Source organism: Leopardus geoffroyi, chromosome D4, assembly GCF_018350155.1.
Source record: "Leopardus geoffroyi isolate Oge1 chromosome D4, O.geoffroyi_Oge1_pat1.0, whole genome shotgun sequence".
Lineage (NCBI taxonomy): Eukaryota > Metazoa > Chordata > Mammalia > Carnivora > Felidae > Leopardus > Leopardus geoffroyi.
This window is the reverse complement of record NC_059342.1, coordinates 55,681,131-55,707,570: the sequence shown is the minus strand read 5'-3', so window position 1 is coordinate 55,707,570 and position 26,440 is coordinate 55,681,131. Positions and strand designations below refer to the sequence as shown.

Here is a 26,440-nt window from a genome sequence, read left to right as displayed (position 1 = left end):
TTTAAATAATGGGAAAAAAGAAATACCAACAAATTAAAGTATACAGAAATAAATAGGAAGTACTAGTTATTTCAAAAAAAGGAATGGTCAAAATAAGGGTTGTTGTGCTACCAAAAAGGTTAAGAACTTCTAAATCAGCCCTGGATTTGGTCAGGAAGGGGTTACTGATGACTTCTGAATAGTTTCAGCAAGGTGACGAGGAAAGAAGCAAAAATGCAATGGTTCAAGAAGGGAGACAGATGGTTAAGAAGCAAAATTTGCAAAATCAATAACCAGATGAAGGTCAGCCATTAAAAGACAGGGAGGGAAGAAAAAAAATAACAAAAAAAGACATGCAGAAAATAGACTAGCAATAGGAATGGCTTCTGGATTGCAGGAAGTTTTTACTAACACATAGGGGAATTGAGTTATTCAAAAACAGGAAGAAGTATTCCACAAAGAGGGAGAATAGAGTTTGTAATGCTGGTTTATAGAAAATCTTGCTTTACTATAAAGACCCCAATGACTGATTTCTTGGATTAAAATAAAATACATTTCAACACTATTCTTTTCTCATAGGGCTCAAATCTAGAATATCAAAGCTGTAACAGTTAAGGGAGTCCATGTGTATACCTGCCTCTACCATCTGGTCAGCTCTGGTCTAAAGCTAAGATCAAGGAGACTAGCGCTACAGCTCAGAAGTAGTATGCGCCTGGTGGGCACTATGAGAAGGCCCATGTCCAGAACGGCCTGCCAAGAGTACAAAGGCCTGGGTGGGACTCCAGCTGTGTGATAGACTACATGCAGATGATGTGTGTAGACTCCTGTAACTTTGAAGTCTTATGAGTATTAGTAACTTCTAAAACATATCTGGTACCTCACTTCTTCTGGGCTGGAAAATGAGTTACAATGCATGAAATGGAAGAGACTCAAGTGAAAGCAAAAAAACTCACCACAGAAACAGGTGTAAGTATTAGGAACATGTGCAGAAACATTCTGACAGGCAGGGCACCTCCAACCACTCTGGCCATCTGTTAAGAAAAATAAGAGGAAACCAAAATAACTTCCTTACAAAAGCACATGTAATTTTTAAAAATTTAAATATAAAGGAGGTCATAATATTGAAGCAACAGTAGTTGTTTCATGTTATCAAATCAGGCATTTAAGAAACAAAATCAGGGTGTCTGGGTGGCTCAGTCAGTTGAGAGTCCGACTTCAGCTCAGGTCATGTGATCTCATAGCTTGTGAATTCGAGCCCCGCATTGGGCTTGCTACTCTCAGCATGGAGCCAGCTTCGGATCCTCTGTCTCCGCCCCCCCATCCTAAACCCCCCCCCCACCCCGCTCATGCTCTCTCTCTCAAAAATGAATAAATATTAAAAAGAAACAAAATCAAAATACTGAATGCTTTGCTTAAATACTGCATTTGGGCTTATATTTATAAGGACTTTAGATATGGTAATCAAATGGGTATCCATTTTTTTTAATGTCAATTGAGATATAATTGACATATAGCCCTGTTTTTTTTTTTTTTTAATTTTTTTTTAACGTTTATTTATTTTTGAGACAGAGAGAGACAGCATGAACGGGGGAGGGTCAGAGAGAGGGAGACACAGAATCCGAAACAGGCTCCAGGCTCTGAGCTGTCAGCACAGAGCCTGACACGGGGCTCGAACTCACAGACCGTGAGATCATGACCTGAGCCGAAGTTGGCCGCTTAACTGACTGAGCCACCCAGGCGCCCCACATATAGCCCTGTTTAAGATATACAACATGTTGATTTGATACATTTATATACTACAATATGATTATCATCATAGCATTACCTAATACCTGTATCATTTCACATAATTATCATTTCATTATGTGGTAGAAATGTAGCACTATTTTTTTTTAACTTTAAAAATTTATTTATTTATCTATTTATTTATTTATTTATGAAGGAGAGAGAGACAGAGCGTGAACAGGGGAGGGGCAGAGAGAATGGGAGACACAAAATCCAAAGCAGGCTCCAGGCTCCGAGCCGTCAGCATAGAGCCTGATGTGGGCTTGAACTCACGAACCTCGAGATCATGACCTAAGCTGAAGTCAGACACTTAACTGACTGAGCCACCCAGACACTCCACCCTTTTTTAAGCAACACTTTTAGTATTAAGGTAAACATTATCTAAATCTTGGCTTGAGAAAAAAGATAAAATATTTGAGTACATGCAGGAAAACCCAGATATCTTTTTTTTTTTATTAGATTTTATTTTTAAGTAATCTCTATATACCACATGGGGCTTGAACCCACAACCCCTGCAATAAAGAGCTGTATGGTCTACCGACTGACCCAGCCAGGTACCTCGAGATGTCTTAAATTATGGAAGAGTTACAAATCAGAAAACATGTTATTAACACATTTACACTATCCACAAATAGCAGTATACTTTAGGAAAAACCCACAAAATACTATGGAGAAGATCTGTTAAAGATAATGCAACTTTAACACCCTAGGGGTAAACTAAACCACCGCTTCCAAAACAAAACAAAACAAAACAAAACAAAACAAAACCCAACAACTGCTTTCTATAAATTTTCTAAAGCAAACTATACAGGAAATGTTTTCTATAGTTGCTACTTGGATAAGTTTTCAGTTAATGTGACTGATTTTGTTCTATTCCAAATATATTTTAGTATTGTTATGTTAGCTGGTTTTAAAAATGTCTTTCCTTTTTTTAAATTTTATTTTTATTTTTTAAGTAAGCTCTCCACCGAACATTGGGCTTGAACTCATGACCCCAGGATCAAGAGTTGCATGCTCTACTGACTGAGCCAGCCAAGCACTCCTTAGCCATTTAAGATCTATAGCTTAATACTGGTCATCTGAAACATGTTCAAGGCAACATAGCAGATAAAATATTCAAGAGGAATTAAATAGCTAGGTTAAAGGGTCAACTGGCTGGCTCAGTCGGTGGAGCATGTGACTCTTGATCGTGAAGCTGTAAGTTCGAGCCCCATATTGGATGTACTTAAAAATAAAACCTTAAAAAAAAAAAAAAAGGCTAAGTTTTAAACCTGAATATATCAAATAAGTGAGAATATTCAGAAGAGAGAAATGACTGACCTGCTTGAGAGGCTGGAGACCTTGCCCATTTCTTTATGCAGTTCAAATGAAACACATGATAACAGCTCTGACAACTCCACACTGGCGCTGTGACGCGAACCAATTCACAGCACACCATACACTCATATTTTTCTGTAGTTAGCTGTTCAATTAGAGAACCTGTTTAAAAAACCAAACAAATTAATTCAAACATAGAAAAACATTCCTTACTTTAGTCAACCAAGGATGAGAAAGGGATTTGAGAGAAGAATCCAAACAGAGAGGTTTTAAGTATCTTGTCTGATTCTGAGTAAGGTGGTTGTTCAGTGTTTGGGGCCAAGAAAGAATAGGAATATACTGAGGGAGAAGACTTAGGAAGTAGACATTCAGGTGGGGATTCCCAAAACTGAGGAAACATTCCCAAGAAACTGCTCAGGAACCGATGGAGTATCCAAATGCCCCTCATGACACAGTTTAAGAAGCCAATGCATTGCAGCACCTTACCTTGCCTCCTCTGAATCTGATCCAGATCCATGGATTCGGGCTAGGAAGGGGCTCATGAAGGTGCAGTGGTCAGCTGAAAGAAACCTAAGCCTGCACAGGTTCCAAGAACCCAGGGTGGTAACATCTCTTCTAGCAGTTGCCATGAAAGTCTTGAGTTGATCTACTCAACAAAGGTATTATTGGTGTTTACCACAACCCTATGGTAGGGTTACTAGACTAAAGGAGACACAGAACTTGTCTTCAGAAGCCCAACATCTGCTGAGAGAGAGCAGTATCATGGAATCCTCCTACATGTTTTCCTTAATACCATCACCCACTTCCAGACTTTTCCTTAAACACGATCTCAGCAAAGCCTTTCTAGATCCCAAGTATAGTCAGGTGCTCTTGAGAGGTGTGTGTGTGTGTGTGTGTGTGTGTGTGTGTGTGTGTGAGAGAGAGAGAGAGAGAGAGAGAGAGAGAGAGAGAAAGAGAGAGAGAATTTCTTTTTCAGTCCGTATTTTTAGCATTTACTTCATAACACTATTTTATTTGTTATCAGGTCCAAATAGGTTATAAGAATAAAATAACTAACCTTGAATGCACCATGCCAAGTGCTGTGCTAAAGCACTTTATGCATAAAGTGCACAAGGAGGGGAGGGACAGAGGGAGAGAGAGAGAATCCCAAGCAGGTTCCATGCTCAGCTCAGAGCCCAACGTGGGGCTTAGTCCCACAACCCTGGGATCATGACCTGAGCTGAAACCAAGAGTCTGACACTCAACTGACTGAGCCACCAGGCACTCCACAAATTTGCATTTTAATCACTCCATAATTTTAGCTCTCCTCAGATTACTTTGTCCGATTTAACGTCAAAAGAAACATAGAACATGGGGACTTTAAGGTCTGTGAGGCAGGGCCAGAGCCTTGCTCACTGTTGTATTTCCAGTGCCTGGCCTTTAGCAGGTGCTCAGTAAATATTTATTAAATGAATGGATGAAGAAATAAATGAGTATCACCTACTCTGTTCTACAACTTCTCTCCCTTAAAAGTTCAGTAAAGTTTCTGGGATAGTTCTTTTGCTGTCAGGAAAGTCTGGAATAAAGATTTTATGTAGCTGATAAAGGAGAATCTACTTGCTTTAAATAACATATAAACATTAACATAAAACTTAATTATATTATAAAAACTGAGGAACCAGACTTTCTTAAAAGCAGGAATACCCTATCCTGCATAGGTAACATCTGTGAATAACAAAGTTAATTATATTTTCTACCAGTTAGCACAGTATGTGTGGAAGATTCTTAAGGGTAAGTTAAGTAAGAGCTCATTAGAAAGTGAGATTACATTTGAGTCATCTATATACAAGAGCCTGACTGGGGCAGAGGAATAGTTTGTAAGAATTACATTGGAGATACTTTTTGTAGAAAATGCCTATTGACTATTCCAGAGCAGAACTGAGAGAGAAGTAAAGGACACAGGGGTGCCTGGATGGCTCAGTTGGTTAAGCATCCAACTTTTGATTTTGGCTCAGGTCAGTGCAGAACCTGTTTGGGATTCTCTCCCTCTCTCTGCCCCTCCTCTGCTTGTGCTCTCTCTCTCAAAATAAATAAACAACAACAACAAAAAAAAGTAAAGGACACAAAAAAGTAAGTGAAGTTTGGAACATACACGAAAGCCCTATGAGAGACTATTGTTTTGATTTTTACCCTGAAAGTTGTCTTTTTATTTTACTGTTTCTCTTATTCATTAAGTTTATGGCTTGTTAATAAATAATTATTGTTTTATATGTGATGTTTCTAAATCTAGCCACAGTGAAATTGACCACTAGGATGCACACACATATAGTGGTGTGGGAACAACTGCCAACTTTGAGTAACCCACAAAGCTCTACCAAGCCCTTTCTTTTTTTTTTTTTTTTTTAATTTTTTTTTTCAATGTTTATTTTTTATTTTTGGGACAGAGAGAGACAGAGCATGAACGGGGGAGGGGCAGAGAGAGAGGGAGACACAGAATCGGAAACAGGCTCCAGGCTCTGAGCCATCAGCCCAATGCCTGACGCGGGACTCGAACTCACGGACCGCGAGATCGTGACCTGGCTGAAGTCGGACGCTTAACCGACTGCGCCACCCAGGCGCCCCTACCAAGCCCTTTCTAAAGGCTGTCTCTCTCATATCCCATGTTCAATCTGACAGTAAATCCTTCTGGCTCTACCTTCAAAATAGATCCAGAATCCAACCCCTTATTAGTATGGCCCAAACGACTATCCATTTACCTGGGATTATTAAAATGGCCTCCTAACTAGTCTCCCCTATTTCTGTCCTTGCTCTACTTGTCTATTCTCAACACAGCAGCCGGAGGGAGCCTGTTAAAATGCAAATTAGATGATGCCACTCATGCCCAGAACTTGCCAATGGTTCCTCCATCACATGCTTGTAAAAGCCAAAGTCCTTATGACGGCCTTCATCACTTCTGGGTCCTTATGGCTATTCTTCCTTCCCTCTGAGAACACAATGGCTGCCTTCCTAGCCCCAGACTGGCAGGCATATTTCTGCCTGAGGATCTTTACAGTTTGTTGTTCCCTCTGCCTAGAATACTTTTCCCTAGACACCAACATAGCTCAGTCCCTTAGTGCCTTCAGGTGTTTACTCAAAATGTGATCTTCACAATGAGGCAGTCTCTGGCCATACTTTAAAAATTTGAAACCCACTTCCTCAACATTCCCTATCTATTTTCCATACTATTTATTTTTTCTCCACACCACTTGAACCTTATAGATCATATATTTTACTTATTTCACCTTACTTATGTCCTAACTCTGTACATAGAATGTACACTCCCTCAAGGGCTGAGGTTTTTACCTATAGCGCTGCCTGGGACATAGTGAGCACTCAATAATACTTGTATGAATGGGGGCGCCTGGGTGGCTCAGTTGGTTAAGCAACCGACTTCAGCTCAGGTCATGATCTCACACTCCATGAGATCGAGCCCCGCTTCAGGCTATGCTGACAGCTCAGAGCCTGAAGCCTACTTCAGATTCTGTGTCTTGCCCTCTCTCTACCCCTCCCCCGCTCATGCTCTGTGTCTCTCTGTCTCTCAATAATAAATAAATGAAAAAAAAAAAACTTGTATGAGTGAATGAAAAGAAAAAAATATATAGCAAAAGGTTCCAGAAAGATCTAGAAACAGTATAATCCTTTCACTAACAATACTTCAGTTTTATCCAAACATGTTTAACATATGTAAAATATGGTAGTGTCCTAGAACAGCTCTGTGCTGATCAACTATTACATTTCAGGTCCAAGGCTCTTGTCTGCTGGATGCCAGCCCTGGTCTGACCACTGGCTCTTTTTCAATCTAAACCCTCTCTCACTAGGGCTTCCCCATAATTTCTCAGCCATAACTGTGTCTACTCTATACTTCTACTTTGAGAGCATATCAGTAAAGATTATTTCCCATTGAAATAATTGGAAGAACAAAGAGACCTGATTGAAGTGTTAACTGACTACAAACTTTTCAGATGCACCAATAAATAACTTAAAAAAAAAAAAGTTCTAAAACAATACTAATTTGAAAAATCCAAGAATACACTGTGATTATGTAAAAATAATAATCATATATATATGGCATTTTAAAAAACAGATGCACAGTGAAAATATATAGGGGTAAAATAATATCTGGAATTTACTTTAAAATATATCTGCAAAAATAAAAAGGAACAGATAAAACAAATGAGAGGGGCACCTGGGTGGCTCAGTTGGTTGAGAGTCCAACTCTTGATCTCGGCTCAGGTCACGATCCCAGGGTCGTGGGATTGAGCCCATCTTGGCTCCACACTGATCATGGAGCTTGCTTGAGATAGTCTCTCTCTCTCTCTCTCTCTCCCCCTCCCTCCACCCCTCTCCCCCACTCACCCCTCTCAAAAGACAGAAAGAAAGAAAGAAAGAAAGAAAGAAAGAAAGAAAGAAAGAAAAGGAAAATAGAACAAAAGTTTAAAATTGATTAAAAACTTGTATGAGTGAATGAAAAGAAAAAAAAAATATAGCAAAAGATCTTCAGACTAAAGGTGAGTTACCTACTAAAGCAACTTTATTAAGTTACCTCATTAAATGTGAGGCAGCTGTTTTTAAAACTCTCATACAATATAAGCATGGTCAACATGTTCAAGGTGGTTTTGCTGAGTCTGAAGCGTATGTCAGATACCATGTTTATTTATGTGAGTCTGAAGCTTTTGGCAGAGCTTAGGATCTGGAGGTAAGAGTTTAGAAGCCAGCACAGCACAAAGGCAGTGGTTGAGAGAGCAGTTGTCGTCTCCCAATGAGACATTATCAAGTAAGAAGAACAGAGGGCTGAGACAAAGTCCTAGGAAATGCCAACATTTAAGAAAGAGGTGGAGGAAGAGAAACTTGAAGGACACGCGCAGGAACAGCCAAGAACAAGGCGGACCAGAAGTGTGTGGTATCAAAAAAGTAACACTTCAACAAAGACTCTTTCACATCAAACTCAAACGGAAGCCCAGGATAATGAGGACTGAAATACATCTGTCTGCTGGCTGTGGCAAATAGGAAGGCATTAATGACCCTACCAGTAGCTCTCTGAATCAGTGGTGATGATGGCAGAGGACTGAGAAGTGAATTAAAACAGGGAAAAGGAAACAGGGCTGGTGACTCTTTTTTTTTTTTTTTAATTTTTTAAATGTTTTTATTTATTTCTGAGACAGAGAGAGACAGAGCATGAGCAGGGGAGGGGCAGAGAGAGGGGGAGACACAGAATCCAAAGCAGGCTCCAGGCTCTGCGCCGTCAGCACAGAGCCTGACGCGGGGCTCCAACTCACGGAGCGTGAGATCATGACCTGAGCTGAAGTCGGACGCTTAAACCACTGAGCCACCCAGGCGCCCCAGAGTGGTGACTCTTGATTAGACTGGAATGGAAGGAAAGGAAACACTACCAGGAGGCCACATGATGGGAGTTTTTCTTTTAGAGCATAGGACAGACTTAAGAAGAGCTTTAGGCTGAGAACTTGCAATAGCAGATGTGAAAGGTTGATGGAAGGAAATAAAGGAGAGTTCAAAATGAAAGAAAAGAATAGGCAGATTTCTCTGAGTTTGCCTAAAGGGAGCAAAAAGTTGAGAAAATTATGCCTGATGATCTCCTCTTTCTCTGTGAAATAGGAGGCAAGGAGGTCCACTGAGACTGAGGTAGATGAATGGCAGGAAGATCTGAACAAGACTGGAAAAGATTTGGGAGTACTCTTAGATGAAAATGGGAAGGACAGCTGACCAAGGTCATATAAGCGGAAAATAGGCAGTATGGAAAGTCAACTGAAGTTGGAGAAATCACTAAACAAAAATATTTACTGAGAACCTACTATGTGCCAGGCATTGTTTAAACACTAAGGATATACAGTGAACAAAACAGACAAAACTTTTCTGCTCTCAGGAAGTTATTATCTAGTAGGGGAATATGATAAACAATGAAAAAGAAGTAGCATCATCAAACAGTGGGAAGTACTTTGGAGAAAAATAAACCAGTAAGGGATGGGGAATGCTAGTAGTGGGGGGAATATTATAGATCTAAACAGGATGATCAGGAAGACTTCCCTGAGAAGGTGAGAGAATCTTCCACAGCACCAAATCTGTACTACTGTATGATTTCCTGGAACAGCATCCTGTTATCCAGATGGAGCAGAAAAGGTAGACTGCAGCATCAATCCAGGGTGGGGATTCTGCCAAATGGCTTCTCAGAAGGATAATACTTCAAAAGTACAATAAGGCCCAGCCTGAAGAGGGAATAAAGAAGGATAGATGGCTGACAATACAGTTAGTGGGTGTAAGAGACTGAGAGAACCAGAAGGACAGGAGGTTATGGTCAGAAAGTAGTAGCGGGTGTAGAAGTATAATGAAGGCAAAGGTCACTGTGGTTGAGAAGATCAAAGAATATGAGGATAGTATAATCCATATGATCACTATAGTCACCCAGACAAACAGCAGGATTTATAGTAAATCAGTAGTTCTCCAATCAGAGTTACCAGGAGGCTTGTTAAAAAATAAGATTGCTGGGCCCTATTCCTAGAACTTCTGTTTGGTTAAGTCTGAGGTGAGGCACAGGAATATGCTTTTCTAACAAGCTCCCTGGCGTTGCTGAGGACTGCTGCTCTACAACACTTTGAGAACCATTGGGCAAGAGGAAAGATATAGGCTGGAAGCATTAATAAATGAGGGCTGGGGCTGGGAGATTTGGAGGCTAATACATGACAACAATAAAGAGACAGGAAGGTGATGTAGCCAAAAGGTGATATAGCATTAAGTTCAAAGAAGCAGGGATTTTGATACAAAGGTAGAAAAATAATGGTTCACAAATGACACTGAGGGAGGAGCACACTCCTCTCATCTTCCAGAAACTAAGGCAAGTGGGATAAGGAAAAACAGCAGGCACTGAAAGGCCGTAAGGAAACGTAGTGAACTTACAGAAGGCCACAGATTAATTAGGAAGCGGAGGAGAAACTTACTAAGGATACAGGGGATCTTGCTACCACAGAATGAGGGCTACAGACAGCCTGGAAGAATAGAAGCAGTGCTAGTTTCTCTCAGTACAGAATGAAAGTTAGCAAAGACCACTTGCAAGCAGCCATAGAGACTTTAATCCTTTCTTTCCATTCCAATCAAGTTTTTATATCCACCACTCCACCAAAACTTATCAAGACCAATAACTCTCAGTGCCAAATCCACCAGTCAATATGCAGTTGTCATCTTTCTGGACCCATCAGTAGCATTTGGCACAACTGATCACTCCTTCCTTGAATTTCATTTTTAGTTTGGCATTTAAAACATGGTTCACTTCCTAGTTCAATTGCTACTAATTCTCTGTCTCCTTTGCTGGGTCCTTACCTTCCAACCTTTAAACACTGAGTTACGGGAAGGCTCCATCCTCAAACTTTTCTTCTCTAACTACACTCACATCTTAGGTGACCTCCTTTAGTCTGTTAGAGGACTCCATGCTGAAAGTTCCCAAGTTTACATCTCCAGTCCAGATCTCTTCTCGAATTCTTAATTCCCTACTTAACCAAATTATCTATCTTTCCTGAACGAGGAGTGGACAAAACATATCCAAACTTTTCCAACAAGAAAGACCAAGAAAACTTTTCCAACAAGAAGACTAAGACTAAAAGGAGACTAAGGAGACATGATGACTAAATGCAACGTGGTATCCTGGACTGGATCCTGGAACAAAATAAGGATGTTAGTGAAAAAAATGGTGAAATCCAAATAAAGTCTACAGTTTAGTTTATACTAGTGTACCAGTGTTGATTTCCTAGTTTTGACAAAGGACCAGAGTTGGTTATGTAAGATATTAACATTAGACAAAGCTGTGAAAGATATATGGGTATTCTCTGTACTATTTTGCAACTTTTCTATAAATCTAAAATTATCTCAAACTAAAAAGTTTTGAAAACAAACAACACCCTTTCCTCTCCCAGGCTCACACTCCAGTACATGGCAATTCTATTCGTTTTTTTTTTTTTTAAGATTTTATTTTTTGGGGCGCCTGGGTGGCGCAGTCGGTTAAGCGTCCGACTTCAGCCAGGTCACGATCTCGCGGTCCGTGAGTTCGAGCCCCGCGTCGGGCTCTGGGCTGATGGCTCAGAGCCTGGAGCCTGTTTCCGATTCTGTGTCTCCCTCTCTCTCTGCCCCTCCCCCGTTCATGCTCTGTCTCTCTCTGTCCCAAAAATAAATAAACGTTGAAAAAAAAAAAAAAAATTAAAAAAAAAAGATTTTATTTTTTAAGTAATCTCTATACCCAAGGTGGGGCTAAAGCCTACAACCCAGAGATCAAGAGTGACTTACTCCACTGAATGAGCCAGTCAGGTGCCCTGGCAATTCTATTCTTTTATGTGATTCAGACACAAAACTGTTGGCTTCATCTTTGACTCCTCTCATTCTCTTGGAGCAAACATCTAGTCTATCTGCAAATCCTGTCAGTTTTATCTTCCAAATACATCCAAAGTCTAACACTCTTACCTTTACCAACACTACCACCCTAGTCCAAGTCTCCATCATCAACTACGTCAATTGCTCCAACAACTCCTAACTTATCCCCTTGCTTCCTTACAGACAATTCTCCACACAGCTGCTAGGAAGATCATGTCATCCCTTTTCCCAAAACCTTCCAGCTGCTTCTGATCTTCTTAATCAGAACCACATCCAAGGGCCTCACATGATCCAGCCCCTGTGATTTCTCTGACCTCCTCTGCTGCCTGCTTCTCTGTTGTTCACACCCTAATCTAAACTTGCTTCTTCCTCTGCTGGGTACACTTTTCAGAAAGCCACATGGTGTACTTGTCTCATCAAACAGACCAACATATCTAAACTAGCGCCCCCCCTTTACTCTGTCCTCTTAAACTGCTTTATATTTCTTTTTTAGCACTTACCCACAACCTGACATACTAAATACTGGTTTAAGTGCTCTCTGCCTGCCTTCCCTACCAGAATGTAAATCTCACTAGTAGTGTATTCCCAGTACCTAGAACAGTGCTTGGTACATAGTATTTATTCTATAAATATGAATAAAGTGTTCTCAAGAATATGTGGGGATGTGAGGCCAAGAGAGATTTGTTAGGCAAAATGCTAAGATGGCCTCTAAGATTCCCACATGCATACAGGTGTGCATGCCCTATATAATCTCCTCCCCTTGAGTCTCAGTGGGCCTGATATAATCAGGTGAACCCTTTAAAAAGAGTCTAGGGATCAGAGAAAGAAGTCAGAGAGATTTGAAGAATCTCTAGCAGATGTTTTCCTATAGACCTCGAAGAAGATAAGTGCCATGTTGTGTAGAGGGCAATGTGGTAGGGAATTGCAGGTGACCTCTAAGAGCTGAGAGTGACCCTCAGCCAATAGTCAGCAAGAATAGGGGACCTCACCCTACACCCATAAAGAACTAAATCCTACCAACAACCAGTGAGCATGAAAGACCCCATGCCTCAGATGAGGTTTCTCCCTGGCCAAATTTTAGACCTGTGAGGCTCTGAGTAGAGAACTAGGCTAACAGACACACAAACTCCCGACCCAAAGAAACTGTGACATAATAAATTTGTGTTATCTCAAGCCACTACATTTTTGTGATAATTTGTTATGAAGCAAAAGGAAACTATTAACCAGCCTTAAGAATTCAAAGACAACTCTAGTATAATGCCATCTTTGTTCATACACAAGTTGAGGTCCCAAGAGGAAGGACTGCCTAGGGGAGCAAAAGAGAACTAGAAGTACTATAAGCCAGGGTAAAAACAGTCCTGGGTAGGTGGTGACTTCATGTGTTGGGCTGGGCTACGTACATTAAGCTGGAGGGAGACCAGATGGTAAAGGTCCACAAGGACAGCTACAAGAACGAAACTGTTTAGCCTGTACGAAATATATACACACTCAAGGCAAAATGAGAGGTGTCTTCAAATACTGCAAAAAAAGCTGATTTGCAATGAGAAGGTGGGAAACTGGTGAGAGAGACTGGTTGCTGTGTTGTTTCAGAGGACAGAATCTGAACCGGGGGATAGAAAGTATTTACTGCAAAGAAGTTTTTAGTTCAAAATAAAGAAGAACCTTCCAACAGAGTGGAATACCTATTATGTTCTAAGAGCTATGTTAAGCAATAGGGATATAAAAAACAATCTTTGCTTTCAGGAAGCTTACAGATTAGTGGTGGGCATCGACATATAAACAATGATGGCTTCCAGTGCTAACTGCTATAACGGAAACGTGTACGTTTAAGGGAAAGACATCGTAGGGCTATTGAAGATTAATGCCATCTGTGGAAGTAAGAAAGGTTTCCTGGACATGTGGCTAAACTAGCTATTAAAAAATGAGTAAGAGGAGTGCTGGGTGGCTTAGTCAGTTGAGCATCCGACTCTTGATTTCAGCTCAGGTCATGATCCCAGGGTCATGGGATCAAGCACTGTGTCAGGCTTTGCACTGAGCATGAAGCCTGCTTGGGAGTCTCTCTTCCCCTCCTTTTGCACCCCCCTCCCTAATGTGTGCACTCTCTCACTCTCAAAAAAATAAATATTTTTTAAAAGAGCAATTTAAAAAGAGTAAGGATTCATTAGTGAATCAAATGGCAGACATTCTAGAAGAAGAGAGCCATATATACAACAGCAGGGAAAGATGAAACAACATAGAGTACAGAGAATACAATGCGGTGGGGGGGCTGATGCAGCATAAGGTGGGGTGGCTGGGTAAGGAAGAAGCCAGAATCTGCATGTGGTGAAAACAAGTGAACAGAAATAAACAGGGGAGTGACACAGTTCAATATGTATTTTAGATAGATCATTCTCTGATGCTGGTGTAAGAGATGGACTGAAAGAGAGAAAATGAAGATGGCAAGAATGGTTAGGACATTTTGCAGATGAGCAGACAAGAGACGATGCAGGCTGGAATAAGGAAAGGCAGTGGAGATGTTACCATCCCTTACCTGTGCTTTTATATTAAAAAAAAAAATCTTGTAACCAAACATCTATAAGACCCACATCTGCATTTTAAAAATCCCTTACTAAAATTCTTTGTTAAAAAAAGTTCCGGGGCGCCTGGGTGGCTCAGTCGGTTAAGCATTCCACTTCGGCTCAGGTCATGATCTCACGGTCCGTGGGTTCGAGCCCCGCGTCGGGCTCTGTGCTGACAGCTCAGAGCCTGGAGCCTGTTTCGGACTCTGTGTCTCCCTCTTTCTCTGACCCTCCCCTGTTCATGCTCTCTCTCTGTCTCAAAAATAAATAAATGTTAAAAAAAAAAAAGAAAAAAAGTTCCGTATTTGTATTTGCTTATAATATAGAAGAACTAAGTAAGTGGTTACTTACTGGGGAGGGGAGCAAGTGGTGGTAAGACCCAGGCAGGCAGATGATGAACAAAGATAGAAAGAGATGTTTCATTTCATATCTTTTTTTTTTTTTTAAGTTTATTTTGAGAGCGTGGGGGATGGGGGCAGAGAGAGAGATGGGGGCAGAGAGAGAATCCCAAACAGGCTTTGCACTGTTAGTTTGGAGTCCAACGCAAGGCTCAAACTCACAAACTGAGATCATGACCTGAGCCGAAATCAAGAGTCAGACACTTTGACTGAGCTACCCAGGCATCCCTCACTGTATACCTTTTAATATTTTCTAGCTCCTAAATTGCATGAATTTATTATCTATCAAAACAAAACAAGACAAAACATTTCCACTATCTAGGTAGATTTACCTGTGTGCGTTTCCACATTCTTTAGCACGTGGTTCTGTTTGCCTCGGGGGAAAGATGCTACTTGAGGATCCTGCCTCCTTACAGCACATTTCTCTGGGTCAATCCTTCTGGAAGACTTGTTGACAACTGCCAAATTCCCATCATCACAGGCAGGTTTTGCTGGCCTTTCATTAAGATTATCCTTTGGAATGGGTGCCATGTTGTTTCTGGGTCCGGCATTTGTATGTCGTTGGCCCTCTTGTTTTAGTGGATTCCTACCCGGTCGTGGCCTAGCCCCCTCCACTTCCCAGGGAGGCCTTTTCTGTGGGTATCTTCTTTGCTCACTGCGTCTGGCCCCATGCCCATCCAATACTCCTTTCCTAAAGGATGTGTCCAAAGAGTCAGAGTGGATAACCCCCACAGGTTTGGTATTTTCAGGTCCAGCATCCTCAGATTTTGTAGTCATTCTGTTACCCCACTCACATTTGAGTTTTCCCTTGACTTTTGGTCCTCTACCATAGCTGTATATAAATTGGGCTGCTTTTTTGGGTTTTGCTCCTCTGGGATCTGCACTGACAATTTCCTTCTCACTCTCAGAAGGGCTGTGCTCTCTGGGGTTTGTCCCACTCTCTGGCCTGGCCACATTTTCTAAGCTAGCTGCATCTGAGGACTGGTCAGTGAGATTCTGTACTTTCTTGACCTTGATATGTTGCTTTTCACTCCTCAATTTCTGCCAAGGTTGATTCTGAAAGCCATGGCTCTTGAGTAATTTGTTAGAAGTAGAGGACTGGAAAGAAGTTTGTTGACTCTTAGGTTTGCTTCCCAAAAGATAACTGTGCTGATGAATACCAGAGATGTCATCATAAGAGACTTGCCTGGAAAGGTGACAAGGAGGTGGTGAACTGTAATTTCTTCTACCAATCCTATTAGAATCTAGTCTCCTTTGACTCCCACAATTTAGACCAGAATTTTTTCTCTCCTGAGGAATGAACTCAGCAGCATCCGTATTGAATTTAAAAGTACCTAGGACATAAAAAAATAAGACACGCCAGTAAAGAAATTGTCACCCATGAAACCCACAAGTCCCTAGGCCATATCTAAAAGTTATTTTCCTAAGGACTATATAAAACAGGCCCTTATTAAGGCCTACTTTTCCTGTGAATGTGACAGGTTCAAAGTGCTTGTGGAAGACTGACCATTCCATGTCCAGTAGCTTCACCAATAGCCACTGCTAAGAATTGCTAAGTAAACGGGGCACGTGGGTGGCTCAGTCAGTTAAGCCTCTGACTTTGGCTCAGGTCATGATCTCGCGGTTCGTGGGTTTGAGCCCCACGTTGGGCTCTGTGGTGACAGCTTGGAGCCTGGAGCCTGCTTTGGATTCTGTGTCTCCCTCTCTCTCTGCCCCTTCCCTGCTCACGCTCTCTTTCTCTCTCAAAAATATGTAAACATTAAAAAAAAAAAAAAAAAAAAAAGAACTGCTAAGTAAAACCGCTCATCTGAGTGATCAGGCATTATTATTATTATTATTATTTGAGAGAGAGGGAAAGAGCAAGAGCAAGAGAGAGAGAGAGCAGGAACAAGCAGGGGAGGGGCAGAGGGAGAGAGAGAATCTTAAGCAGATCCCACAGATATGGGGTTCGATCTTACAACTGAGATCATGACTGAAATCAAAAGTCAGATGCTTAACTGAATGAGCCACCCAGGCATCCCTAGTATTATTATTTTTATTGCTATTATTATTATTTTTAATGTAAGTTCTCTGCTTTATGTGGAGCTTGAACTCACAACCCCAAGATCAAGAGTTGCATGCTGAGCCAACTGAGCCAGTCAGGCACCCCGATAGGCATGATTTATACCTGCATTTGTTTTATAAAAAATTTTAGGTCAGCATACAGTTCAGGGGTGAGAATCAAACAGCAGGTTCCATGTGGTTTTTCAAAACTCTAAGATAGCATTGTATAATATCAAGCAAACAGGCTTTGGAGTCAGACAAAATCAGTTTGAAGTCTGGTCCTCCAACTGATGGTATGAGCTTAGGGATACTGCTTTCAGCCTTCATTTCCTCACCCATGACGAAAGATGACAATACTATTTCAAAGGGTTATTGTGAAATTTAATCAAAATTTCATATTGATAGTACTTAACACAGTGCGTACATTAGTTCCCACCTGTTCCCTCCAGGAATGTATTTTAGGTTTTCCATACATAACCTTTATGATATGGTCCAGAATCTGAGTCTCAAAAATTAAGCATATGCCTCGTCAACCCACTCATTTTTTTCCCTCAAGATGTTTCTTTGTCCCTGAAGCCCAAAGACTAAATGATTTGCCTAAAGATACAGAACTAGTTAGTAGAAAAGCCAGAATGAGGGGCGCCTGGGTGGCTTAGTTGGTTGAGCATCCGACATCAGCTCAAGTCATGATCTCACGGTTTGTGGGTTCAAGCCCCGCATTGGGCTCTGTGCTGACTGCTCGGAGCCTGGAGCCTGCTTCATATTCTGTGTCTCCCTCTCTCTCTGCCCCTCCCCTGCTCACACTCTGTCTCTCTCTCAAAAATAAACATTAAAAAAAATTAAAAAGCCAGAATGATGTGTAGCATATAGATCATACAGCTGACCCTTGAACAACACAGTTTTGAACTACAGAAGTCCATTTATACATGAATTGTTTACAGTACAGTACTGTAGATGTATTTTCTCTTCCTCATTTTTTTCATAACATTTTCTTTACTTTATTGCAAGAGTATGTAAGTATATAATACATATATCATGTAAAATCTGTGTTAATCAAATGTTTATGTCATTGGTAAGGTTTCTGGTCAACAGTAGCCTGATAGTAGTTAAGTTTCCGGGGAGTCATAAGTTATATGTGGATTTTCCACTGCGCAGGGGGGTTGCCATCCCTAACCCCCACATAGTTCAAGGGTCAACTGTACTATGAATCAACAAAGCCTGGAAGACATGTGTTTATGTACTTGCCCATCACTTATGTCTGTATGCAAGTAACTTAATCCTAATTTTTTTTATAAGGAATGGAGACAGTAATAATCCCTACATCCAAGAGTTGCTATGAAGAATAAAGCAAGTTAGTGACATATATACAGTGGTTAAAATAGTGCTTTATTGTTTCTGTTAGGGCTACCGAATATCTAAAATACACAGACGTGACCACAAATGGGTACAGTACTGAGCCTGTGGGTTTCAGGTTTAATAATAAACCCTAACATTTATTAGGTAATTAACATGCGCCAGGCACTATTCTAAGCACTTTGCATCTGTTGACTCATTTAATTCTTACATTTCTGATGAGAAAACTGAGACTAAAAAAGTTACTTGTCAAAGACCACAGACGTGTTCCAAAGCAGACTCAAGATTCCACCCCTGGCTATATGGCCCTAGAGACCACACTCTTACACTACACTGTCAGAGTTTGGGCAGTGATACCATAGAATCACATACTCAAGAACTGAATGAGATCATAAAGGTCATAGCGTAACCTTTCACTCAATCCAGGATTTGTCCTGATGGCTTTCACACAGGCAATTCTGGGGGTGGGGTGGAAGGCCTTACAAAACAAAAAGGGGATTAGACAAATTCATAAGGTGGCGAAGGAGATGTTTCACAAACATAAGAGAAAACATAAAGGTAAGAATGGGAAGATTAGACCAAATGGGTGTTGTATAGTCCTCTCCTTGAAGAAACAAAGTGGGAGAGGGGCAAAAGAAGCCAGTAAAGTTGTGCGCAATAGCTTGGTAAAGGATGGGAGGAAGGTGTTCCATGTTAAGCTGTAAGGAGTTGATGCAACTACAGAGTCTAGATAGGGCAGCACCTATTCATATACAGTATGTGTTCCATTAGACATGAGGTAGTAGGTAATGTCCTCAGAGAGACCCTTAAGAGACAGGAGGAAGGGGAAAAGGGCACATGAATCAGTAAACTGCACCCAAGACACAAAGAACTGAGACACTCCCCCTTTTTTTTCTTAGTATTTTAAGTAGCTAGAAGTTACTTGGTAAAGAGGATACAAGTGGTACCCTACATTCAAGATAACACAGCAGAATAGTTAAGTGTCCAGCAGATGAGTGGAGAAGAGTAAGGGGAAATCCAATAGATTATGAAGTCCAGAAACAAAGCAGACATTGGAGAGTCTGCCCATGGGCAGAAATATATCCCTGAACTGCTCTGCTATTTGAGGACAGAAGTGGGCAAGAGAACTAAACGCTGAGTGGAGATGGGGGTGTGGGCTAGAGATGATGCTAAAATAAGAACATGGGATAGTTCTTTGGACTAGGGGACTTTGCCACAGTAGATGGGGAGGAGGTTGTAACCTGGGGCACAATACAGGAGGCCAAAACTGTAACTCACAACAAATCCCACCCATTCTGGCCTCAAACACTGACAGGTGTAGAAATGGGCCAGAAGTGAGCCTGAGGATGGGAAGATCAATGGATTCAGTTGAGGATCTGGGGGGAAAAAAACGTGTGGGAGAATGACAAAACACCAGCCTAAAAAAGTTCCTATCCCCCAAGATGACTCAATACCTAAATCAGGACTAGGGTTTCGAAAACACATTTTTTTTTTTTTTTTTTTTTTTTTTACTGAGACCCACAGTAACAAGTACATTTTACCTGCCACCCAGTACACAAATACATATATATTCTTCCTAGTGCCCCAACATTGGTTAAGTGGCAATGACTCACTCAAATCAGTGAGTCTTGAACTAAGACTACAAACCACATGCTGCAAATTGCTGTCCTGTTTTTCATTAACAGTGGGTCCTGAAATCAAACCATTGTAGTGGGTGTGACAAGTATTTTTTCAAATAAAACAGAAAATAGAGCGTACTGCAAACAGCAAGGAAAAACATTACTTTCTGAAACTTTTGGTTCGCTTTTGTATTTACACGTGTGCACTGAGTCGCGATGTAAAGTTTGGACAACAAAGACCTAAAGTACACCTTGAAGGAAATGGAAATGGATGTTACATTTACAGCCAAATGAGGGTGTTTTACACACAGAGCTAACTCCAGGAGAAGCGAGCTAACAATTACGGAACAGGTACAGTACAGGGCGGGAGCCTTCACAGGAATTAACATATTCACTCCCAACTGATAGATGAGGAAACGGAGACTCAGTCACATTGCGAGTCTGTAGCAGTCTGAGATTGGAAACCACTGATGTCCGGGTCGAGCCCGCTCCGCTGCCCCAGGAAGCGCCAACCCGCTACGCATGGAGAGCCCGCCATCGTCACTGGCGGTGACTGGGCCGCCGCCCGCCTTCTGGAGATCAGGGCGGCCTCTGCCCCAGTAGGGCCGGGCTGAAGGCGGGACGCCCACATCGATTCGCTTGGCGCTGGGACAAACCCGCTCTCCCTGGAGACCCAGCTGCGGGGACTTCACAGCCCAGTGGTGAACGGGCGAGGTCTCGATACCCACGACGCGCGTGGCTTGGCCCTTCCGAGCCACTATCCCCAGCCCTAGTACGCGCCACTCTCGCGATATGAATGGCCGGGCCCCTAGGACTCGTCACTGACCCAATTTCCGCTCCCTGAGAGGGGCCCAGTCCCGCGCGGGCCGGGACAGTACCTGAGACAGGAGGCGCCTCCGCCATCCCGTGCCGCAACACCTAAAGCGAGCCCTGCAACCTAGAAAGGGCTGTCACCCGGTCACGTGCCCTCGACTTCCGGCGCCGCAAGACTAGTCGCCTCTACGCGCGCGGTGGACAGCCACGGAGGTTGCGCTGCCTGAGTGAACTGTGCGGTACGTCTGTGACGTCAGACACAAGCGCCAGGCGCCGGCCTACAGTCCTGGCTGTAGGTAGTAAAGCTCGCGCCGGGTGTGGGAGCGTGCAGGAATTTGCGTAGTCATTGTTTTTCTTTTTGAGATTCGCGGTGCTCTCTTGCTACCATGCTCTGTTGCCCTGGCACCCAACCAACTTCACGTGGCCTGCTGGAGTCAACTCAGACGTCACTTTCTTACCTAGAGTAGTTCAGGTTTGAAGTTAAAAAACAAAACCCTGCTAAGTAGTCGCAAGGGAATGTGGGGGAAAATAACGTGCAAAACAAACGATAACAAGGCTAATATACAGAGAACTCTTACAAAGAAGTTAGATAACTTCTAAGCCAAAAAGCGATATAAAAACCATGTGTTAGAAATGGTAAAGGACTTGAACCGGCAGATGACAACAAAACAAATAAGATGGATACTGAACATAAAGGGGAAAGTATGGAGGCGCTGATAATTTGTAAAGTAACAGCATTAAAAAAATTTTTTTTAATGTTTATTTTTGAGAGACAGACAGACAGAATCTGAAGCAGGCTTCAGGCTCTGAGCTATCAGCACAGAGCTAGTTGCGGGGCTCAAAACTCATGACCTGAGCCTAAGTTGGATGCTCGGATGCTCAACGGACTGAGACACTCAGGGGGTCCGAAAGTAACAGAATTTTAAATGAGCGTGTGGAGTTTGTTTTGTTGTTGCATTACTAACTAGAACATAACATTTAAGTGTGAAGCAGCTGCATTTGTAAAGAAAACATGAAATAGATTAATTCACATGTGGGTTTTTCTGTTTGCTTTTTTACTCTTGATCTTAGCCAAAAGACAAGAAACGATTTTTAAATTTTATTTTAGAGAGAGAGTGTGCTAGTGGGGGAGAGAAACAGAGGGAGAGAGAGGATCTTACCAGCATGGAGCTGACCCGGGGCTGGATCCCATGACCCTGGAATCATGACCTGAGCTGAAATCAAGAGTGGGACCCTAAACCCACTGAGCTACCCAGGAGCCCCATTCATGTATTTTAATACGTCCTGTCTTAGGCATTGCTTTAAGTGCTGGAGGTAGATGGTGAAAAAGACGAACATGGTCCCCACCCTCATGAAGTGCATTATCTAGTAGAGGAAATTAAAAACTAAATAATTTATAAATTAATAACTTGTAGAATAATTTCAAATTATGTTAGCATTGTGAAAGAAATAGGCAGGGTAACAGTGATAGAGACTTAATGGGATCTGCTCCAGAAAAGGTGGCCATGGGGCGCCTGGGTGGCGCAGTCGGTTAAGCGTCCGACTTCAGCCAGGTCACGATCTCGCGGTCCGTGAGTTCGAGCCCCGCGTCAGGCTCTGGGCTGATGGCTCAGAGCCTGGAGCCTGTTTCCGATTCTGTGTCTCCCTCTCTCTCTGCCCCTCCCCCGTTCATGCTCTGTCTCTCTCTGTCCCAAAAATAAATAAACGTTGAAAAAAAAATTTAAAAAGAAAAGGTGGCCAGGATCTTTGAGGAGAAAGAAAGATGAGAAGGAGCTAGCTAGCTACATGAGGATTCAGAGAGAAGGAATAGTATGTGCAGAGGGTATGAAGAAGGAAAGACCTTGAAGTGTTCAAGATGTTGAAGTATCTGCTGGAGAATAGTAAGCAAGAAGAGTGGCACAGTATGAAATTGAAGAGTTAGGTAAGAAGATCACTCAGATCACCTGCAGGCCATGATAAAGGATTTTATTCCAAGTGCAGTAAGAAGTTATTGAAGGGTTCTAAGCAAAGAAGTGGTATCTGAGCTACACTTAGATTTCTCTTCCACCCAAGGAAACAGTGAATTGTGGGGGGAGAAAGCATAGAAGTGGGTAGATCAGTTACATTTTTGTATTACACTAATGCAGAAGATGATGGTGGCCTTGGACTAGAGTGACAGCAAATGAGATGGAGAGAAGAGGACAGATCTGAGGTATATTTGAAATATAACCAGTGTCCAGCTTCCAAACTTTTTCCATACCGACGGGTGTGATGTGATACCTTATTGTAGTTTTAATTTGCACTTGATTACTAATGAATCTGAACATTTCTTAATGATCTTTTTAGTTTCTTCTTTTTAAATTTATATCCGTTGGCCATTTTTCTTTCTTTCTTTCTTTCTTTTGATTTTTGAGAGAGAGAGAGTGCAAGTGGGGGAGGAACAGAGAGAGGGAGACAAAAGAACCGAAGCAAGCTCCATGCTGGCAGCAGCTAGCCTGCTTCAGGGCTTGAACTCACGAACCCTGAGATCATGACCTGAGCTGAAGTTGGATGCTTAACTGACTGACCCACCCAGGTGCCCCCATTGCCCATTTTACTATTGGGGTTGCTTTATTTTTCTTGCTGATGGTTTCTTATATATTGCAGATATCAATTCCTTATCATTTTTAGACATTTCAGTTGTTTTCTCTTCCATTGTCTACTAATTTTGTACTTTACTGAACATAAATCCTTAATTTTGACACATCAGTTCATCAAACAAACAAACTATATTGTCACCTTTAGAAATTGCCTGATGTTGGTGGCTCAGTCGGTTAAGCGTCTGACTTTGGCTCAGGTCGTGATCTTGCGGTTTGTGAGTTCGAGCCCTGCGTCGGGCTCTGCTGACAGCTCGGAGCCTGGAGCCTGCTTCAGATTCTGTGTCTCCCTCTCTCGCTGCCCCTCCCCTGCTTGTGCTCTGTCTCTGTCTCTCAAAAATGAATAAATGTCAAAAAAAAATTTTAATTACCTGATTTTTCAGTCTGGGTCCAGTTCAGAGAGAAACCACACAGTTATTTGAACAGAGAAGGTCTTATTTATTTAAAGACTTATCAACTATAACAGAGGATTGGAGAAATAAGGAATTGACTAGTAAAGAAGTAAAAAAAAAAAAAAAAAAACCTCTAAAATAATAAAGGATTAGCAATATAAGGAACAGCCACTACCTCTATGGTTGAGATAGACTGCCCACTGAAGATCGCCTCAGAGCTGAGGTGCGGACCTTCTCAGAGAGGATGTGTCTGTGGCTCACTAGATGCCAAGGAAGCAGTGTGGTGCTACAATGGCAGAAGCTGCTAGAAATCTACCATGTAGGATGCTAGGGAAAGTAAATCATGGGGAGATGTCTCAGAAAAGGCACTCTACTATAAACCACCTGAGGTGGTGCCAAGAGCAGTTTCTGGCTGTTGGCCACCATAAACTGAAAAGGCCAGGGGCTGAAGAAGCTCTGTACATTGCAGGAGCCAAACACTGGAGAAGCTGCCTGTAGCACAGAAGCCTGCCTAACTCAAACTGTAGAAACAGGAAACAAAACCTTTTCCTCTTGCGATATCTCTCTGGTGCCCTCTACTGACAAATTTTAGTATCTGCCAGCTGATAAACAATATATTTTTTAAATGTTTATTTATTTTTTAGAAAGCACAAGCTGGGGGTGGAGGCAGAGAGAGGGGGACAGAGGATCTGAAGCAGGTTCTGCGTTGAGAGCAATGAGCCCTATGCAGGGCTTGAACTCACGAACCACGAGATCATGACTTGAGCCAAAGTTGGATGCTCAACTGACTGAGCCACCTGGGCACCCCTTGGATAAATATTTAAAAGGGTCCACATCATTTCACAGAGCAAGCAAAAAGGATAAATTTGGAACTGAATAGCAATAATTCATAACTGGCATACTAGGGAAAATTTTCATTATTTTCAAAACTTGTAAATGAAGTAAGCAAACAATTATCTTGCCCTCCCTATACAAACAGTATTTCATACAACATACCAAAATGTATGACAAGCAATAAAAGTGGTATTCAGATGGAAATTTATAGCTATAACTACTTGCATTTAAGAAGTCCAGGGGCACCTGGGTGGCTCAGTTGGTTAAGTGTCTGACTCTTGGTTTCGGCTCAGGTCGTGATCTCATGGTTTGTGGGTTTGAGCCCCATGTAAGGCTCTGTGCTGACAGAGGGGATTCTGGGATCCTCTTGGGATTCTTGGGATTCTCTGCCCCTTTCCTACTCTCTCACTCTCTCTCAAAATAAATAAACATTAAAAAACAAAGTCCAGACACTGGAATATTATTCGGTACTGAAAAGAAATGAGCTGTCAAGCCATGAATAATACATGGAGGAAACAAATGCATATCACTAAGTGAAAGAAACCAATCTGAAAGGCTATATTCTGTATGGTTCCAACTATACGACATTCTGGAAAATGCAAAACTGTGGAGACAGTTGCTAGGGCTTAGGGGACGGGAAAGAAAAATAGGCAGAGAACAGAGGCTTTTTAGGGCAGTGCAACTGTTCTCTATGATAAAGTGGTGGATACATTGTCAAAACCCATAAAATGTACACCAAAAGTAAACTCTACTGTAAACGATGGACCTTGGGTGATACTAATGTATCAATGTAGGTTCATGTATTGCAACAAATGTACCACTGTGGTGTGGAATGTCAATAATGGGGGAGGCTGTGCATGTGTGAGGACACGGTATATGTGGGAATTCTCTGTACCTTCTTAATTCTGCTGTGAATCTAAACCTGCTCCAAAAAATAAAGTTTATTAATAAAAAGAGACAGACCTCAAATCAGTAGCTTAATCTTCTACCTTAAGAAACTAGAAAAAGAAAAGCAAACTAAACCAAAACAAGCAGAAGGAAACAATAAATGTTAGAGCAGAAATAAAATAAAAATAAGAAAATTAAAAAAATCCAAGAAAACAAAGTAATTCATCAAACAAAAAGAAAAAATTGTCTTTTAGCTTAGATTGACAAGAAAAAAGAAAGAAAAAAATTATTATAATTAGGAATCAAAGAGGGGGACATTACTATGAACTTTAAAGAAGTAAAAAGTGGGGTGCCTGGGTGGCTCAGTTGATTGAGCGTCTGACTTCGGCTCAGGTAATGATCTCACAGTTCATGGGTTCGAGCCCCACATCAGGGTCTCTGCTGCCAGCACAGAGCCTGCTTCAGATCCTCTGGTCTCCTCTCTCTCTGCTCCTCCCCGTGTGCTCTCTCTCTCAAAAAAAAAAAAAAAAAAAAATAATAATAATAATAATAAACATTAAAGAAAAAATTCTCTCCCTCTCCCTCTGCTCCATCCCCCCCAAAAAAAGAAAGAAAAAGAATTATAAAGGAATACTATGAAAAGCTTTGTACTAAGAAATTAGATTACTAAGATGACATGGGAAAATTCCTAGAAATATACAAACTACCAAAATGGACTCAAGAAAAACAGAAAATCTGAATAGACCTATATAGCAAGTAAAGAGATTTAACTAGTAATAAGAAAGCTTCCAACAAAACCCAGGCCCAGATGGCTTCACTGGTGAATCCTACCATACATTCAAAGAATTGACACCAGTCCTTCACAAACTCTCCCCAAAAATAGACGAGGAGGGACTACTTCCCAACTTTTTCTCTGGATGAAAACTCTGCCCTAGGGCAATCAATGCCTATCTTCCCGTTGCAGAAATTGATGGCAACAGCCCAGACTGTCCATGAAAACAGACTGAGACTGATTAGGCATTCTAGGGCAGTGGTTCTTAGCTCTGGCTACATATAAGACCTGGGGAGCTTTTAAAAATCCAAGTGCCCACACCATATTCAGATTCATTATATTAGAATCTATGGGGGGTAGGAAAATATAAAAGGAAAGCTATAGTATATGGATAATACAGGTTGAAGTGCCAAACTTTTACGTTCTTTCAAATTCTGTCTCCCTCTCTCTGTGCCCCTCCCCACTTGTGCTGTCTCTGTCTCTGAAAAATAAACATTAAAATACAAATCTGACCTGCTTTTAACTCTACATGTTTCTCAAGTCCAACCCCTCCTCTCCTTTCCTCTTTCAACTCTGGATCTTTCCAATCTCCTTTGGAGATGATATCATTGGATCATTCCAATCTCCTTTGACCTTGCTAAACTTCCAGGGCTGATAGATTACAACCTAAGGATACCACCAGTACT

The 26,440-nt window shown here is 41.6% G+C and overlaps 1 protein-coding gene across 2 annotated transcripts in view; it reads right to left on the bottom strand.

Moving 5' to 3' along the window:
- Positions 1–20,509, bottom strand: part of NFX1 (nuclear transcription factor, X-box binding 1) — a 74,295-nt gene extending 53,786 nt beyond the window's left edge. The window contains exons 1-4 of one of the 2 annotated variants that reach the window (XM_045469991.1): positions 20,319–20,509; positions 14,758–15,759; positions 3,085–3,243; positions 933–1,010 (exon numbers count right to left, since the gene is read on the bottom strand). In XM_045469991.1, coding sequence (XP_045325947.1) covers positions 933–1,010; positions 3,085–3,243; positions 14,758–15,759; positions 20,319–20,343 — 1,264 coding nt within the window. In that variant the 5' untranslated portion in view covers positions 20,344–20,509. The remainder of the gene's footprint in view (positions 1–932; positions 1,011–3,084; positions 3,244–14,757; positions 15,760–20,318) is intronic. The other variant, XM_045469992.1, reaches the window with a different exon arrangement.
- Positions 20,510–26,440: the final 5,931 nt, after the last annotated feature.